Below are 17,641 nucleotides of genomic sequence, written 5' to 3' on the forward strand. Positions count from 1 at the left end.
CTACTGGGTATTTACCCAAGGAGAACACAAACTTGGAAAGATATATGCACCCCTATATTTATTGAAGCATTACTTACAACAGCCAAGACATGGAAGCAACCTAAGTGTCCACCAGTGGACAAACAAATAAGAAAATGTGGTATACATACACAATGGAATGTTACACAGCCATAAAAAGTATGAGGTCATACCATTTGAGACAAAATGGATGGACCTAGAGGGTATTATGCTAAGTGAAACAAGTTTGAGAAAGACAAATACCATATGATTCCATTCATAAGTGGATTCTTAAAAAAATGAATAAACAAAAAGCAGAAACAGACCTATAAATACAGAGAACAAACTGATGGTTACCAGAGGGGAGAGGGATAGCAGTTTGGGCAAAATAGGTGAGGGGGAAAGGGAGATACAGGCCCCCTGTTATGGATTAAGAACAGTATGGGAATAAAAAGCAGAACATAAGGAATATAATGATATTGTGAAGGCGATGATGTCATGGGACAGATGGGAGCTATACTTGTGAACACAGCATAATGCATAAACTTGTCAAATCACTTAGTTGTACACCTGAAACTAACATAACATTGTGTGTCAACTATACTACAAAAAAAAAAAAAAATGGGCAAAAGACCTGAAATTAACACCTCACTGAAGAAGAAATATACAGATGGCAAATAAGCATATGAAAAGATGCTCCAGGTCATGTGCCATTAAGGAACTGCAAATTGAAACAACAAGGAGATACCACTACACATCTATTAGAATGCCCCAAATCTAGAACACTGACACCATGAAATGGGCAAGGATATAGAGAAACAGGAACTCTAGTAAGAATGAAAAATGGTATAGCCACTTTGGAAGACAGTTTGGCAGATTCTTAGAAAACTAAATATCCCCTTCCTGTAAGATCCAGTAATCATGCTCCTTAGTACTTACCCAAATGAGTTGAAAATTTATGTCCACACAAAAACCCACATGTGGATATTTATAGCACTATTATTTGTAATTGCCCAAACTTGGAAGCAACCAAAATGTCTTACAGGAGGTGAGTAGATAAACCAACTATGGTACGTCCAGACAGTAAAATATTACTCAGCACTAAAAAGACACGAGCTATTGAGCTATCAAAAGATGTGGAGGAGTCTTAAAGGCATATTACTAAGTGAAAGAAGCCAACCTGGAAAGACCATATACTATATGATTCCAACTCTATGACATTGTAAAAAAAGGCAAAACTATGGAGACAGTAAAAAAAAGATCATTGGTTTTCAAGGGAGGGAGGAAGGAGGGCTCTGTGGGCAGAGCACAGAGTGAAACCATGCCAGATGTTGCTATAATGGTAAATATGTGCCATTATCCATTTGTCAAAACCCATAGGATGCACAATACCAAGCATGACTAATGTCAACTATGGACTTTGGGTGATAACGGTGTGTAATGTGGGTTCATCAATGGTACGACAAATGTACCATTTTGGTGCAGGATTTTGATAGTTGGGAAGGCTATGTGTTGGGGGATAGAGGAGGTACATGGGAAATCTCTGTACCTTTCGCTCAGTCTTGCTCTAACCTGCTCTAAAATGTACAACTGTTCTAAAAAATAAAGTCTATAAATAAATAAACAAAAATAAAATTTAAAAAAATTTTAATGTAAAAACCCCCCAAACCCGCCTATCCCTTTCAGTGACTTTAATCATTGGAAAACAGGCTCTGAGAGGTTAGGGAACCAGGCCAGTGGGCGCTAGAGCTAAGAGGGGTTTAAGGCAGGGCAGTGAGGCTGGACTGGCCTGGGGTCACCCTGTCAGTAAATAAGTGGCAGAGGTGGGACCAGAACCCAAATATCTTTCACACCTAGCCCACTGCTCAGCAACTACACAAAGAATTTCCTAACTTCAAGGTGTGTGAGAAACTAGAAATGATTGCCAATGGACTCACCTCCAGAGATATTTGAAAAAACTAATAATTTTCCTGGAATGACTTAGGAGCAATCCAGCCTTTCAAAACCGTGCAGGATGGTGTGGAGAAAGGAACACGGTGTACACAGACATCTTCTAAGAGTCTCTTTAATTAAAAACTTTCACCAAAAGGTTGACAATGATTACTTTTGTGTGGCGAAATTATGATTCCTTAGGAGATTATTTTTCTTGGTGGTTTTTTCTGTATTTTCCAAGTTCTCTCCCTTGGGCATGTAGGACTTTTGTAATTTGGTGGAGGAAAATGCTATTAAAAATACAAAATCAAAGTTCCTTTCATTCCTATTATTTCATGAGTTGTATCAATGCCTGGACTGATGAGAGAGAAACACAGCTGGTGAATAGAAATTCCAAGGAATAAGGAGCTTGCTGTAGGGATATTACTTATTACTATTTTCATAATATTTCTATCATCCTTAAGGCTGTTCACATTTCTGAAACTCTTCAAGGCTTGTCATTTTGACAAGAAATAAAGCTAACACATTTGTCACTAAAGCTTCTGAGAATAATTTTCTTAGCTAAGAATGCTTCTGACATGTCATCGACAGCCCAAACTACATGTCTAAGTACAAAAGATCAGCTTCAAAGACTGGCAACACTTTCTGTCCCCAGAGGACTTTTGAGTTGGAATGCAAAGAAAGCGTGGCGTTAAGGTTTTACTAAGAGGTGCTGAATGTTTGGCTTTCACTGGATGTGAAGGTTATGTTCTCTTACTCAAAGAGCAACATTTGCAGGGGGCAGGGGGATGGGGTAACTGGGTGATGGACATTAAGGAGAGCACATGATGTAGTGAGCACTGGGTATTGTATAAGATGGATGAATCACTGAACCCTACCTCTGAAACTAATAATACACTATATGTTACTTAATTGAACTTAAATTTTAAAAAATGTCAAAAAAAAAAAAAAGAGTGACCTTTGCTATACCAAGAGAAAGAGCAGATGCTTCTTCACCTGTTAAGAAGGTGAATTTTACATTCTGGTTTAATTCATCACTGTTGATGCCAATTTTAAAGAATGAACAAACTGCTCCTGCCAGTCCCTTCCTAACAGTCCTGATTAGCCATCCTCAGGGTTGACTATTGTTCTGGGCTGGAGCTGGACCAGTTTGCCCAGCATCTGTCTGCTTCCAGCTGTGAGAATGTGGAGACAGGCCTGCATTTGATCCTTGGGGTGTCAGCGACATTGGACAGGGCACTCTTGGAACCGGCAGCCCCTCCATCACCAAAGAATGGCATGGTGGGAGTAGTGGGCTCACATGGTAAGCTGCTTCTTCTAAACTCATTAGGGACTAGGAAACGTCGTGTCACTCTCACAAAGCCCCAGAATCCAGAGCAAATGAAACCACGGGAGGAACCAGGTTCTACTTCCTTGGATAAGTTTTTAATCTTGGTAAGTTATCTGATTGCTTAATATTTTTCCTTTGGAAAAAAAAAAGACTATAATAGTAATGATGATATTGGCTTATATTTTTAAGCTACCTTGCTCTGACATAACAAACCCATAAGGTTGGCAGGACTGTTTAGAATTATTGTTTCTCTTTGCTGGTTGAGGAAACCAATGAAGAGAAGTGCACTTCCAGCCATTCAACCTGGTGTCTTCCTTTTTATAAATATCACTTTAAAAAATCAGTGGCAAAGGAACCAAGAGCAGAAGGTGAGACATAAAATGGCAGCCCTTTGTGCACCCTGACAGCTTGGAATAACGGGAGGTCCAGTGTCTGCGTAAGTCACAAACCTGAAACTTACATAACAAGCACCTATACAAACAATAACATAAAACAAAATTCTCTAGGTGATAATTTGCTTCAAAAGGGGTGAGCTTGGAAGGTTCCTAACATGACGCTTATAATATGACTGATGAAGAAGTTGCTGGGTCTATCACAGCAGGGGCAGTAGCTGGGCAGCAGGAAGCTGTCTGCCCTCTCCCACCTGGCTGGTGGTCTGCACTCACCTGTCTCTCACATTGCATGATAAGTTTACATTTATGTAAAAGTGTAATTTGATAAAGCTTTCTGGAACAGTAGGTAACACAAATCAGGAGCCTTTTTGTACCCTTTTACCAGCAAACCTACTTCTACAAACATCCAAAGTCATAAGCAAATGTGGGCAAAAGATGTAGGAAAAGAATGCAAAACAAGCATAGTTTATAATACCAAAAAAAGAAAAAGCACTTAAATGCTTAACAATATCAGGTTTGTTGAATTAATAAGGATATATCCTCATGAATGATTATGCAGCCATTTAAAGTATTCTTTCTATGGAAAGTATATGTGTAAAATACTAATTAAAACATATAAATATAAATATGGTTATAATGCACTCACAGTATGGAAAGAGAAGAAAATAATACCTCACACAAATGGAGTGTTAGTCTAAGTAGACATTGTTTTAAGAGCTAACTCGGATTAGCAGGTAGGCACTATTACGATCTCCATTTCATGGACCAGGAAACAGAAGCACAAAGGGTATAAGCAACACTTGTCCAGACCCCTACAACTAAGAAGTATCAGAAAGGGGATGTGAACATGGAACTAGAGTATCTTGCTCTTAACCCTTACACTAGATCGCAATGAGGTACATCAAAATGCCCAAATGGTTGCCTAACTTCGAGTCGTTGTTTATTTCTCTAGTAATATATTTTGTATTCTCAAAAGATTTCAATTGAACATACCACTTTACAATTGCAACCTTATTTTTTTTTTAATTAAGTTTTCTTTTTATATCTGTCTCTGTCTTTAGACTATGAGGACCTTAAGGTAAGAACTACCTTAGTAATCACCACTACTACTATCACTATCGGTATGACCATTGGGTCACCTTGATGGCGCTGCCCTAGGTTTCAGGGAGCAGTCCCTACGCCTCACCTCATGTAAATGACAGGGTAAAAACTACTACAGATAAGGCAACGAAAGGCAACTTTGCATCTCCAGCACTTAGTACATGCTTGAAAAGTAGTAAATAATAAAGGGTAGTGAAGCTAACAAATAATAGCTTCTAAAACCACGGATATCACTCAGTTCAGTGGGGGTATTGCTGTCTTTCTTACATGCAGGAAGAAAAGTAAAACCTAAAAAGTAGATATAAAGTAAAAACTCAGAGAAAAAGTAGATATAAAGTAAAAACTCAAGCCTGAGGCAGTCTGAATCTACCTCAACATATGGAAGCAGCCGTATGCCCTCTGAGGGAAAGTGCTGGAAGAGGCCAAAGTGAGGCTGCGCTCCGGGATCCCATGGGAGAGGGAGGGGAGGACAGAACTTGCAGCAGGAAGTCTGTTTTTCCATCTTTCTTTCACCATGACAGAAGCAATCAGAGAGCCACAAGGCCCCGAGTGGAAGGCTACACCCAGAAGTAGGTCTTCCAACTAAGTGCAGGGCTGTTCGGTTTAGACTAGAAGTTGTCGGTACACCTTGACATTCCATTTAGATGTGTCAGGAAGCATACATATTCTATTATGGCTTTTACTTATTTAATGAGTATGTTATGGGAAAAGATAAACCCATTAAAAACAATATTTTATTTTACTTGTGAGCTCAAGAAATTAGTGGGATCTTATTGTTGTTTTCTCAAGTGTCAAAACACTTTTAAACTATAAGTCAATGTGCCAGGCATGAGTGAAGTGAGGGCACCTAAGGCCCTTCCAAATACAGGCCCTGAGTGTACTTCTGGTCCTTTGATTAGAACTGGGTGATCTTGACACCAAAATCGTGGTAAGCTATTTGATTGCTTAATATTTTCCCGTTGGGAAAAAAAAAAACCACTATAATAGTAATGATGATATTAGCTTATATCGTTAAGCTATCTTTCTCTGTCATAACGAATCCATAAGATAAGCAGGACAGTTTCAAATTATTATTTCTCTTTGCTAGTTAAGGAAACAAGTGATGAGAAGTCCAGTGGTTTGATGAAATCCTCACTGTTAGATGAATGAATGGTGGGGCCAGAACGTTCCCCTTTGCCTTTCTTCGGACTCCAGCTAAGTCCTCTCATCCTCAAGACTCAGCGGACCTATCAGTCCTCATGTAGGAACCCTACTGTCATGTGCTTATCTATATCACAGCCCTTATCTCATGATATGCAAATAATGAGTTAATTATCTGTGCCCCCAGATCTTACTCATCTGTATGCCTCCAGTGCCGGCACAGTTCTGAGCATGAGCAGCTGATCCCTCAGGGTCTGCAGAATGGTTAGTTTCATAGTACACTAGAGAACTATTTTAATGTAGCTGAAAGATCATCATCTATACCGGTAGTTTTCAAACAAGGTTTCACATATTCCTGAGAATTAAAAATTGATTCCTAAAGGTCTTTAAATTGTCTTAGACTTTTTTAATTTTGTGTTTGCATTTTAATGATATTCTAAGAAATACCATTAGAACATTAATATCAGAATGTTCTGCATTACTTACATCAACGGTTCTCAATCTTGGTGAGATTGGAGTCTTGGGTGGGAGGGGAGCTTTAATCAATACTAATATTCAGACCCTGAACCTGAATTACATCTGAACCAATTACATCAGAATCTCTGGAGGTGGGTCCCCACACAGGGATTTTTTTTTTAAAGACCCCCAGATGATGGAAATGTATGGAGCACTGATACTCACCAATCTAGATGATCCACAGAATCTTTGTTTCCTAAGTAACATGTTTTCCACCAGTATTTACAATTGCCTCAAATCCAATAGTTACACTTTAAGTACCTCAGATAAATAAACACAGAAGCAAACAAAATATATAACCGATATGTTCTCGTCAAAGTCAGATGATGTCACAGCATGCTGCACAAGCAAGGGTTTTGTGATCATTCTGAACACAGGCAAGTGGGGGAGGGGGCAACTGAGTCATCACTAGAGCACTTGGTAGACCAGCAGACTGGAGGTCTACCCCAGGCATGTTAGAAACAGCAACACAATTTCTGCAAAAATATTATTAGTTTGCCTTTTAGTTTGTATTTAATTTGTGAATTTGTTTTGGTTTTGTATTTATATAAGAACTATAAACAAAGTTTATACTTGGTTGTCCATTTAAATAATAAATATGGTTATACATATTTAAGCAGCATTATAATACAAAGAACAAGAACATTTAAGTCAGTGTTTGGGGAGTGGGTGGCATCTTTTTCTTTTAAATGGGTCAGACTTAAGAATACTGATTTCATAATTTCTGGACCCTGGTCCAAAGGGTGGTTGAATCAAGGACCCAGAAGATGGCTTCCCCCTTTGTTGGTGCTCTTGTGAGCACAAAATGATAATGTCCCTCCCCAAGGTTCTGAGTATGATTGGAAAACTGTTCCTAATATCAGAATGCTGCCAGGATTTCTAGTCTCCCAACAGCTGCTGCATTTTGACACATCCCAGGAGGTCCCATCAGGACTCCCCCAGTCTTTAGCAGGCTACAGGTATTTGGTTGGTTTCCCTAGTTCCACAGAAGCTCCAAGAGGTGTGGGCAAGATGCAGGACCCAATCCACTCGGTCTGAGGCCTGAGACTCTTCCATTCACAAGGACACTTTGGTCATGAGAATGCAATTTTTTAACCACAATGGCAGGGGTGAAATCCCGCCTCAGAATTTCCAGGCAGGAATTTATTTATTATCTATCTGCTAAGAACACCGTAATTCCTTTCATAAGGAAGCAGCTTATCAAAGGGCATCCATCATCCCCTAAGTAAATGGCAGAGTTGCTTCTCTTGAATGCCACGCCTCTCTAATGACAAAGTCCATGCCACAGCTAGTTTTCAGGAAATTAGTGGAGACCTTAGGCTTGTTTCAAGCCACAGGGAAAGACTCTAAGAGTTGAGTCCACGGCCTATAGAATCTAGTCAGCCAGAGAGAAGGAGACAATGAGCCACTTAACAACTGTGAAGTATCATTTATCTCAAAATCACAACACTAGGAAGGCTCCCTAGGGAGGAAGCTTGGCATTACAAAGAACTCAAGAGATAATATAATCAAAACTTCTCCACCAGCCAACAACTGCATACCTGACAGTGTGCTCATTGGCAATTTCCAAGGCCTGTTCCTTTTTTTTTTTTTTTAAAGATTTTTATTTATTTATTTGGCAGAAAGGGACACAGCGAGAGAGGGAACACAAGCTGGGGGAGTGGGAGAAGCAGGCTTCCCGCTGAGTAGGGAGCCCGATGCGGGGCTTGATCCCAGGACCCTGGGATCATGACCTGAGCCAAAGGCAAACGTTTAACGACTGAGCCACTCAGGCGCCCCAAGGCCTTTTCCTGTCAGAAACCTTCAACCATTGAGAATTAATGATCCTCAATGTTTACAGTCAATATGTTTTTAAAATGCTCTTTCATCTAAATATAGGGACTCTGATCATTGTCTTATTTCTCAACTTAAAACTATAAATGCTCTAAATAACTGTCTAATAATTAACAGTGCAAAGAAATCAGCTCAAGAGAGAGGAAATATTCTTTGTGATGAGAACTTGTCCAAATCAATCATGAAGTAAATGCTTCTCTGCCCGGGGCCGTGGTGAACACATATAAAGCGAATGGGTGTCACAGCTTCAGGATCCTATGCTCTGTTAAGGCACCAAGATGATGACATTCACCATATTAACAAAGCAAAACCAAATGACAGACAAGAGCTGGCACCATTTTTAGGTTTATGTTTAATATATATGCTCCTGGGCGACATTCCATATCCCTTTTTTTCTTAAATGAACACCAGGGTACACATTTTAGAAATGTGGCCATAATTCTTTCTAGCATTTTGTTTTCCTTTTCGCCCTACAGTTTTTTACCTTTACTCCTCTTTCTTACTCCACCAGCTGAAAGAGAAATGTTGTCTGAAGGCAGTTGCGATAAACAGGTAATCATGAGAACAACATTTCTATAGAGTAAGACATTTCAGGAGGGAGACAGGGATCCAGCAGGCCCAGGGAAGACTTCTGCGTACCTGGAGTTGTGAGTCGGGAGAGGAAAGGGGATCTACTGTTAAACAGGGAACAGGGGAGCTGGAGTCTGGCATCTGATGGGCTCTCCAGGGACCCAGGTGGATCAAGTCACCAGGGAGTGAGGGAAGCAACACTCTTTGGAATTACTGGGGAATATAACAAACTGTGGTCAGTAACGGGTTCAGAAAAGGTGCAGAAATAATTATTAAGTTGAATTTTGAAGGCCAAACCAAACATTTATTAGAGATTGTAGACTTATACATATTAAGCTTTGGTGGGTGAATTTTTCTGAGTCTTAAAAAACACCCACTAAAAGGGTAGTGATCTAAACGGGAGTGGACTCTGAGGGGCATGTGGGGGAGAGGGGGATGGGAAGAAACACAGTGAATGGATGAGTGAGCACACTGGGATTTGTCTGCCACTCACCACAGCATTTTCATTAAGGTTGGCCAACATTACGGTTCAATTAACAATCGATTATTATCCATGAGACCAATCTTGCTCTAAAATTTCTCTCATTACAATTAAACAGCATAATTAACCAAGTCTCAGGGGAAGAGTCACAGTCTCTATTATTATTATTATCCTTCAGTCCCTGTGTATTTTTTAAGCCTAGCAGGAAACCTTTAAACTAAAGTACTTAGGTATATGGGGTGCCTGGGTGGCTCAGTCGGTTTGAGCATCCAACTTTTGGTTTCAGTTCAGGTCATGGTCTCAGGGTTGTGAGATCTCTAAAATAAATAAATAAATCTTTTAAATAATAATAATAAAAGAAGGTATGGACTGGCTCCTTTTTTTTTTTTTTTTTTTTTGTGGTGAGAGAGAGAGTGAGCGAGCCAGGGGGGGCAGGGGAGGGGGTGCACGGGGAGGAGCAGAGGAAGAGGGAGAGAGAGAATCTTATGCAGGTTCCACTCCTATGCTTAACCGACTGAGACACCCAGGCACCCCTGGACTGGCTCCTTTTGAACCAGAGATTCCCGAATGATGGTGACAGCTTCAATTCACTGATTGAAGGCCTACTGTGTTCCATAAACCACGTTCGACATCTTACATACAATTTTCCTTTTAGTTCACAGTAACCCAAGGAGATGGGCATTATTTTTTCTCATTTAATAGTTTGATATTATCTGGATCTGAAAAGGATGATATGTTTCATAATGGTAGAAAGAGCATATGACGAATGGGAACTTTCCACAACCTCCTGGTCATGTCCAGCAAATAAACATCTACTGAAGGACTGAACGGCGTGGTACCTCTTGACAGTTCACAGGTTAAAGACTGTGAGAACTGTAAAAAAAAAAAAGTTTAAATAGTTTATAGGGAAATCAGGATGTACGTGCATGAAGAAGACATCAAGGTTAAATTAAAAAACTGAAAACACAAAACCAAAAACCATGTCATTCATTTTTGTGTATTTGGCACAAAGTTTCGGAATTATTGAACAAATGAATGAAATCAGTCAACCAACTGACCAAATGCTAGATTGAACGATACTGGCTCTAAGAACTAAAATAGTCTAGCGAAGGGAAGTTCATTATGGACCTGGGTGGTGGCAAGATTTCCTGAATGAGATGAGGTCAGAGTTGGGCCTGGAAGAATTAGAAATACTGGAATTATCAAGGAGGACTGAAGTCCCACTGGGTAGGGGGAATAGGGTAAACAAGCACAGATAACCCCTTCCTGGCCCCCTGGTCCGCTTCTGCAGCACCGGCCCTGCCTCCTGTCACTGGTCCCTCTGGGCCTTTTGCTCTGAGCTCATCTGCTCTGCTCACATTTCCTTTGCTTGAGTTCTGTCCAGCTAGTTCTCGGAATGCCTAGAAGCTGGCACTGATTTTGCTAAAGCATCTCTGGATTAACCAGGAATGCCTCTGTCCTTTAGTGGAGAGCAGAAAAATAGTGTTTGTCCTATGAATGATTCTAGGCTTTTGTAAGCAATGTAATGAATTATTCTTAATGAGGCATAAATCATGATGATTATCTCCCATTCCCAAACAGCTGTGAACGGGCTTCCCATGGAAATTTCAGCATTTGGGAGACCCTCTTGAGAACTGCAGAAAGTCACTCCTAGTAGTCCACAAAACAACATTTCAACTACCCTGTGCCTCTGCCTCAAAGTCAAGGCCAACATAAACACACCCTCTCAGACTTTGGTGACCGGAACACAGCACACAACCCAAAGCTCCCCCATACACTGAGGTCTTGTTTCCCAGGAATCAGAAAAGCATCTTCCAGCTCAGGCTTCCTGAACCCTTCCCAACTTGGCTTCTGTCAGAGATTCCTGGAATGACCGTCATTTGTTCTTTATCTCATGACAGGTGAAGCATTGCCCTGGATCAGAGTCATGAATTGGTTGGGTTTTTAGAAAAATCCATACTTTCAGTTGTGGGCCAAGATTGTTAGGATTGTAGTAACCCTCCTAGGATGGACTGCTTTTTTACTCTGAAAAGTCTTCTAGCACCACACCATTGTGTTTCAGTCTTGTCCTCTCTGATTCTGTTTTTCAGGAACAATATGAGACACTAAGAGCTGTACTCAGCAGCAGACCCGCTTTTGCAAACATAGCTCACTTCTGGATTGAAAAGAGTGGTTTCACTTTTTATAGGTCGGGAGAAAGCTTCTGTTTTGTTACTGCCTGTGAGCCAGCAGTGCCGTCCTTGACAGAAAAGACGTGCTGCCACCCTGATATCTCTCCCATGAGAAGGACAACTGTAAACTCTGTCAGACTACAGTGCCTTGTGTTTCCAAAATAGTGTTCCAACCCTTCAAATGCAAGGAAGGAAGCTCACAGAAGCTCCTGAGAAAGAAGTAGAAGAACAAGGATAGCGCAGGGAAGTTTAACCAGTGTGAGGAGGAGTCAGATGTTGGTCCGATCTGGCAGTGGGAAATATGTTTTGAGATTCTGGGGCCAGTCTTTCACAAAAGACTTTCTTGTGAGGGCTGAAATTTTTTTCCTCTGGGACTTAAAAAATCCTGGGTCTATGCATTAAATATTTTGATGGCACAAGTCTTGCCCTTTATTTATATAATATTCTAAAAACCCTACCCTGTCATAGGAACAGAACAATAATGTAGGAAGAGGCTACACAGATTTGAAGGAATATTTTTGGTGACCAAGATCAGAGCATCTACTTGCGTGGATTATATAACTCCGGTGAATTTTCACTTCCTGTCTGGAGTGTTATTTCCTAGAAAAAGTGGGGAAAAAGTCCCAGCAGTTGATAGGCCCACTTTCCCTGAAGTTAACGGATTGCCCCCAGGAAAGCCATCAGCATGCGCCAGCCCTCCACTGAAGAAGGACCAGGTTCAGGACCTGGCACGGTGCAGCCGAGTGGCATTGCTCCCAGAAGTCTCTTCCAATAAAGAGCCATTGTGGGATATGAACCCTTCAGTGTACCAGACAAATGACTGAAATGAAAAGCACAATGCATGTGAGTGGAACCAGAAACATGAATGAGTGGGTCACATCGTTTTTCAGGTAACTGTTCTGTAGTTCAGTCCTTGCCTACTGGAATAGTACAGATTTCCATTTATCAGTTGATAAGTGAGAATGATTACTGTCTAACCATGAAGTGATATAGGTTATTAGCACTGGTGGGGAAGGGAAGTGGAAAACGGCTAGAGGAGGTACGAAGGGGGTGGTGTTCTTCGGGAAGAAACAAGACATCTGAAAAGAGAAGAAAGGGCCGATTCTCTCCACATGCGATCAATACAAACTCTAGTTCAACCATCAGGGAAATTGGAGACCCTATCTGATTCTAAATCTGGCATAGCGCTTCAAAATAGCTACGGTTTCTATGTAAGAATGTGGTCTGAGGCATGAAGTAGGGCCAGGACCAGGGGTCAAGATCCAGGCTAAAGCCATCTACTGTGCGGCTGACACCCAGCTGTTGAGCTTCGGGTCCCACAGACTGGATATCTAGTCTCCAGATCCAAATACTGAGGGCCAGAAGGAACATGGCGCTAATTCAGCTGAGCCATAGTTTCCATCTGGGTGACCTGGACAACCTCTTTACACAATAGGTGACCTTTACGGCAAACAAAACAAAACAAACCCCTAACCAGATGCCACTCTCAGCTAGGCTTTCTCAAATCAGTCGCTAGGAGGGCACAGTTGAATTAGACCCCTTAGACCACATGAAAGCTGCTCTTCAGCTGGACCTGCCCTGTGTGTGCCTCAGTTTTAGGACCAGGTGTTTCTATCTCTGAGCCAATTATATTTGTCGCCTAATCAGTTTTGGCCAGAAACATGGTCAGTCTCAAATAAACCTCTTTCCTTATGATCTTGAACTTGATGTTGGTCATTTGGTCTACTTACTTTCTGCCATATACAACTATCAACAATCGATGCCTATATACCTGTACCACTTTAGTCCTCAAACTAAATAAATAAAATTAATAAAATGAAAACATCCCGAATATCTGTAAAAGGATGCAAATATTTCAACAAAAAAGCCATTTGGTTCAGTGTCCAATTTGTTTTCTCCATTCGTTGTATCTGACCAGTGCGGGTTCCACCTCTATAAGCAGTCTACAATGACAACAGGTTATTTTAAATGTGCATCAGTTGTTTCTTTCAATTTATGATTATGCCTTTGCAATAGGCAGCTTATATCTGGCTGAAAATACACATAAATCTTTCTTCCAGTAACCCAGCAGTAAATTCCCCCATGTTATCAACTCACCAGAATTAAGCAAAATGATGGATTTGAGGCACACAAACTCCTCTCCCTGGAGATTCATCATACGAAACCGAGATGACGTAGCCAGCAACATGTCAAAGATCTCCACCATGCCCTCTACACACTTGCCCTGGTTCCTATGAAAACACAGAAAATAAAAAGAAAAAAAAATAGTATTAAAGCACAGAAAAGCTGGGGCTCCGGGGTGACTCAGTTGGTTGAGTGTGACTCTTGATTTTGGCTCAGGTCATGATCTCAGTGTTTTGAGATCGAGTCCCGCATTGGGCTCCAGGCTCGGTGGGGAGTCTGTTTGAAATTCTCTCTCTCCTTCTGCCCCTCCCCCTGCTCATGTGCTTGCTCATTCTCTCTCTCTCAAATAAATAAATCTTTTAAAAAAATAAAGCATAGAAAGCTTTCAGACCCATGATAAGGTTCACATTCATAAAAATCTACTGGCTCCAAATCTGTAACAAAAAACTGCAGCCCATTCTCTTCGTGGAACATGAATATTCTTTTGAATTCTAGAAGGCAAAGCAAAAAAAATAAATAAAAAGCTTTTCCATCAGTAAAACATTTCATTTCAAATTCTTAGAAGAGACATATTGTTCAATCTCCAAATCTGCCATGTTAAATACCAAGTTCTTCAAAGAGAACACAGGCAGTACCTTTTCTGACATTAGCCATAGCAACTTTTTTCTAGATAGGTCCCCTGACACAAGGAAAACAAAAGCAAAAATAAACTATTGGGACTACATCTAAATAAAAAGCTTCTGCACAATGAAGGAAACAATTAACAAAACTAAAGACAACCTACTGAAAGGGAGAAGATATTTGCAAATGACATATTCAATAAAGGGTTAGTATTCAAAATATATAAAGAACTTATATCCATTCAACAACCAAAAAACAAATAACCCAATTAAAAAAATGGGTAGAAGACATGAACAGCCATTTCTCCAAAGAAGACATATAGCTGGCCAACAGACACATGAAAAGATGTTTGACATCACTGATCATCAGGGAAATGCAATTCCAAACCATAATGAGATATCACCTCACACCTGTCAGAATGGCTAAAATCAACAACACAACAATAGGTTTTGGTGAGGATGTGGAGAAAAAGGAACACTTATGCACTCTTGGTGGGAATACAGACTGATATAGCCACTGTGGAGACAGTATGGAGGTTCTTCAAAAAGTTAAAAATAGAACTACCCTATGATTCAGCAATTGCACTACTGGGTATTTACCCAAAGAATTCAAAAACACAAATTCAAAGGGATACATGCACCCCTATGTTTATAGCAGTATTTTTTACAATAGCCAAGATATGGAAGCAGCCCAAGTGTCCGTTGATCGATGAATGGATAAAGAACATGTGGTACAGTTATACAATGAGTACTATTCAGCCATAAAAAGAATGGAATCTAGACATTTGCAACAACATAGATGGAGCTAAAGAATATAATGTTAAGTGAAATAAGTCAGTCAGAGAAAGACAACTACTATACGATTCCATTAATATGTGGAATTTAAGAAACAAAACAAATGAGCAAAGAGGAAAAAAAGAGGCAAACCAAGAAACAGACTCTTAACTACTGAGAACCTGATGGGTTACCAGCAGGGAGGTGGGTGGGGGAATGGGGGAAATAGGTAATGGGGATTAAGGAGGGCATGTGCTGTGATGAGCACCAGGTGATGGATGCAATTGTTGAATCACTACATTGTACACCTGAAACTAATTTAACACTGCAAGCTAACTGGAATTAAAATAAAAAATAAAGAGTTCTTCAACCTATGGGTAATCAAAAATGATTAAGATTCAGCTAAATGATTTGTCTAAGTATTTATTGATCTGCTATATATTCTAGGCATGTGGTCACTATGGGAATAAAAACAGAGCCTCTACCCTCAATATGCTCAAAACCTGGAAATAATATAATCTGGTTTAACAGACTTGTATAAAGTGCTTTTGAAATACAGGAGGAAGTATCATGAAGGACTGTGGCTGGGCTGGAACCATTTGTGTTGCCAAGGATGACAGGTAAGGATTCGCCTAGTAGGTGGCATTCGAGTTGACAGTTTAAGAAATTCAGGCTTTCATCGAGCAGGAGTGCGAAGGCATCATTGGAAGAGGGTCTTAGACATGGAGAGGAAGAGCAGAGTGAAGGACACGGAGTGGTGTGCTAGAGGTACAAAAGAGACAAGAGATTAACCTGGGAAAGGAGAAAAAGGTCAAGTGATAAAGGATGTACCACATTATAAGAAATTTAGGATTTTTCCCTGTGCAACAGAGCCTCTGCATCGAGGATTTAACATTAGTAGTTGCAATTATTAAATAAGCAAACCCAAAGGTTCATAACATGTTATATTTAAAAAAGAAACTATTGGTATCTTTTCCATAGGGTTGTTGCAGAAGTTCAATGAGATAATACACGTGAAAGGAACTCATTCATCTTTTCGTTCACAAGCTGAATTGGGGGCATGTTGTCTTTGAGGGGGACAAGAAGAATTTAAAATATCCTATGCATATGCAAACATATATTTGTGAAAAATATAATAATTTAAAACATGAACAGTAAGCACATTGTCCAGCACTTTGTTTTATTTTTAATTAATGTATTTTGGAGTTTATCAGTGGTTCTTAACAGCTGCATAACTGTTTCTTTTTTTTTTATTTTTTTTAAAGATTTTATTTATTTGACAGAGAGAGACACAGCGAGAGAGGGAACACAAGCAGGGGGAGTGGGAGAGGGAGAAGCAGGCTTCCCATGGAGCAGGGAGCCCAATGTGGGGCTCTATCCCAGGACCCTGGGATCATGACCCGAGCCAAAGGCAGATGTTTAATGACTGAGCCACCCAGGCGCCCCTGCATAACTGTTTCTAATAGCATAAGTTTTGCACTGAACATGTTCAAAGTGCTAAAATTTTTTGAACCATTTCTCTGTTGGCTGACATTTCGTTTGACTTCAAGTATTTTACTGTCACAAACATTTCATGCAATAACTAGATTAGAGGACTTAATGCATTTTTAATATTGATAAATAGTTCAAACATTGCTTCCCAAGAGCTTGTACAATAGACTTTTGGTAGAAGAATATATTGGTATAAGCTCTTTCTCTAAGAGACCTGCTCTTACCCTTTGCTGATATTTTTCTGTTGGGTTATTAGTCATTTTCATGTTGATTCTTAACTGTTCTTTATATATTGTAGTAATTAGCCCTTTGTTCTATGTGCATTCAATGCTTTTCTACTGGCTTGTCATGTTTTTCTTTTCTTTTTTTTTTTCTGGTGTTTTCTTCTGCAAAATATTTAATTATTACATAATTGATTTGCCAAACTTATTGTTTAGAATAGTATGTCTTGCTTGAAAAGGTCATTTCCCTTTCAGTAACATATAAACAAGTATCTTATGTTTCCCTCTAGTACAGTTCCATGTTTTTATACTTAAATCTTTCTGGGATTTATTTTTTTATAACAACTGTACTGAAATATGGTCACATATCATATCATTTACTCATTTAGAGTGTACAATTCAATGGATTTTAGGGTATTCCCAAAGCTGTGCACCTGCTTTTCAGGATTTACTTTGGGTGGCATGTGAGACAGGACTCAGCTTTGTATTTGTCCCAGGCAGCTAGGTAGTCTTAACACCATTTATGGAATAAACCATCTTTTCCACACTGATTTGAAATATGCTAGGTACTTTTAATAAATCCATTTCTTTCTTACAACTGTCCTTTAAGGTAGTATTATTTTTTTTGTTGTCAAAAGTGAGGGAATTAGGACTCAAAACTATTAAGTCAAACCATACTATCTATGACCAGAGGAAAGAATTCCAACATGATTTCCTTTGTCTTCCTTTTTCACCCTACTTTAATTCATACTTGCCCCTTACAAACCAGGCCTTGTGCTAGACATAAAGGTACAGAGAAGAAAGACATGGGACTTGTTCATAAAGAGATCCAAAACAGGGGCAAGACAGACAGAGAAAAGACAGGTGCAAGGCCATGGGCTACATTCCCCCAGAAAAGATATAGAAAGAAAGTCTTACAACTAACGTCAGCCTCCCATTTAACCCACA

General features: G+C 39.9%; 1 protein-coding gene across 1 annotated transcript in view; it reads right to left on the minus strand.

Moving 5' to 3' along the window:
- ESR1 (estrogen receptor 1) overlaps positions 1–17,641 on the minus strand; it is a 265,211-nt gene that overhangs the window by 26,998 nt on the left and 220,572 nt on the right. The window contains exon 7 of the mRNA XM_032407648.1: positions 13,561–13,694. Coding sequence (XP_032263539.1) covers positions 13,561–13,694 — 134 coding nt within the window. The remainder of the gene's footprint in view (positions 1–13,560; positions 13,695–17,641) is intronic.

This window comes from Phoca vitulina, unplaced genomic scaffold (assembly GCF_004348235.1).
Source record: "Phoca vitulina isolate PV1807 unplaced genomic scaffold, GSC_HSeal_1.0 scaffold9, whole genome shotgun sequence".
Classification (NCBI taxonomy): Eukaryota; Metazoa; Chordata; class Mammalia; order Carnivora; family Phocidae; genus Phoca; species Phoca vitulina.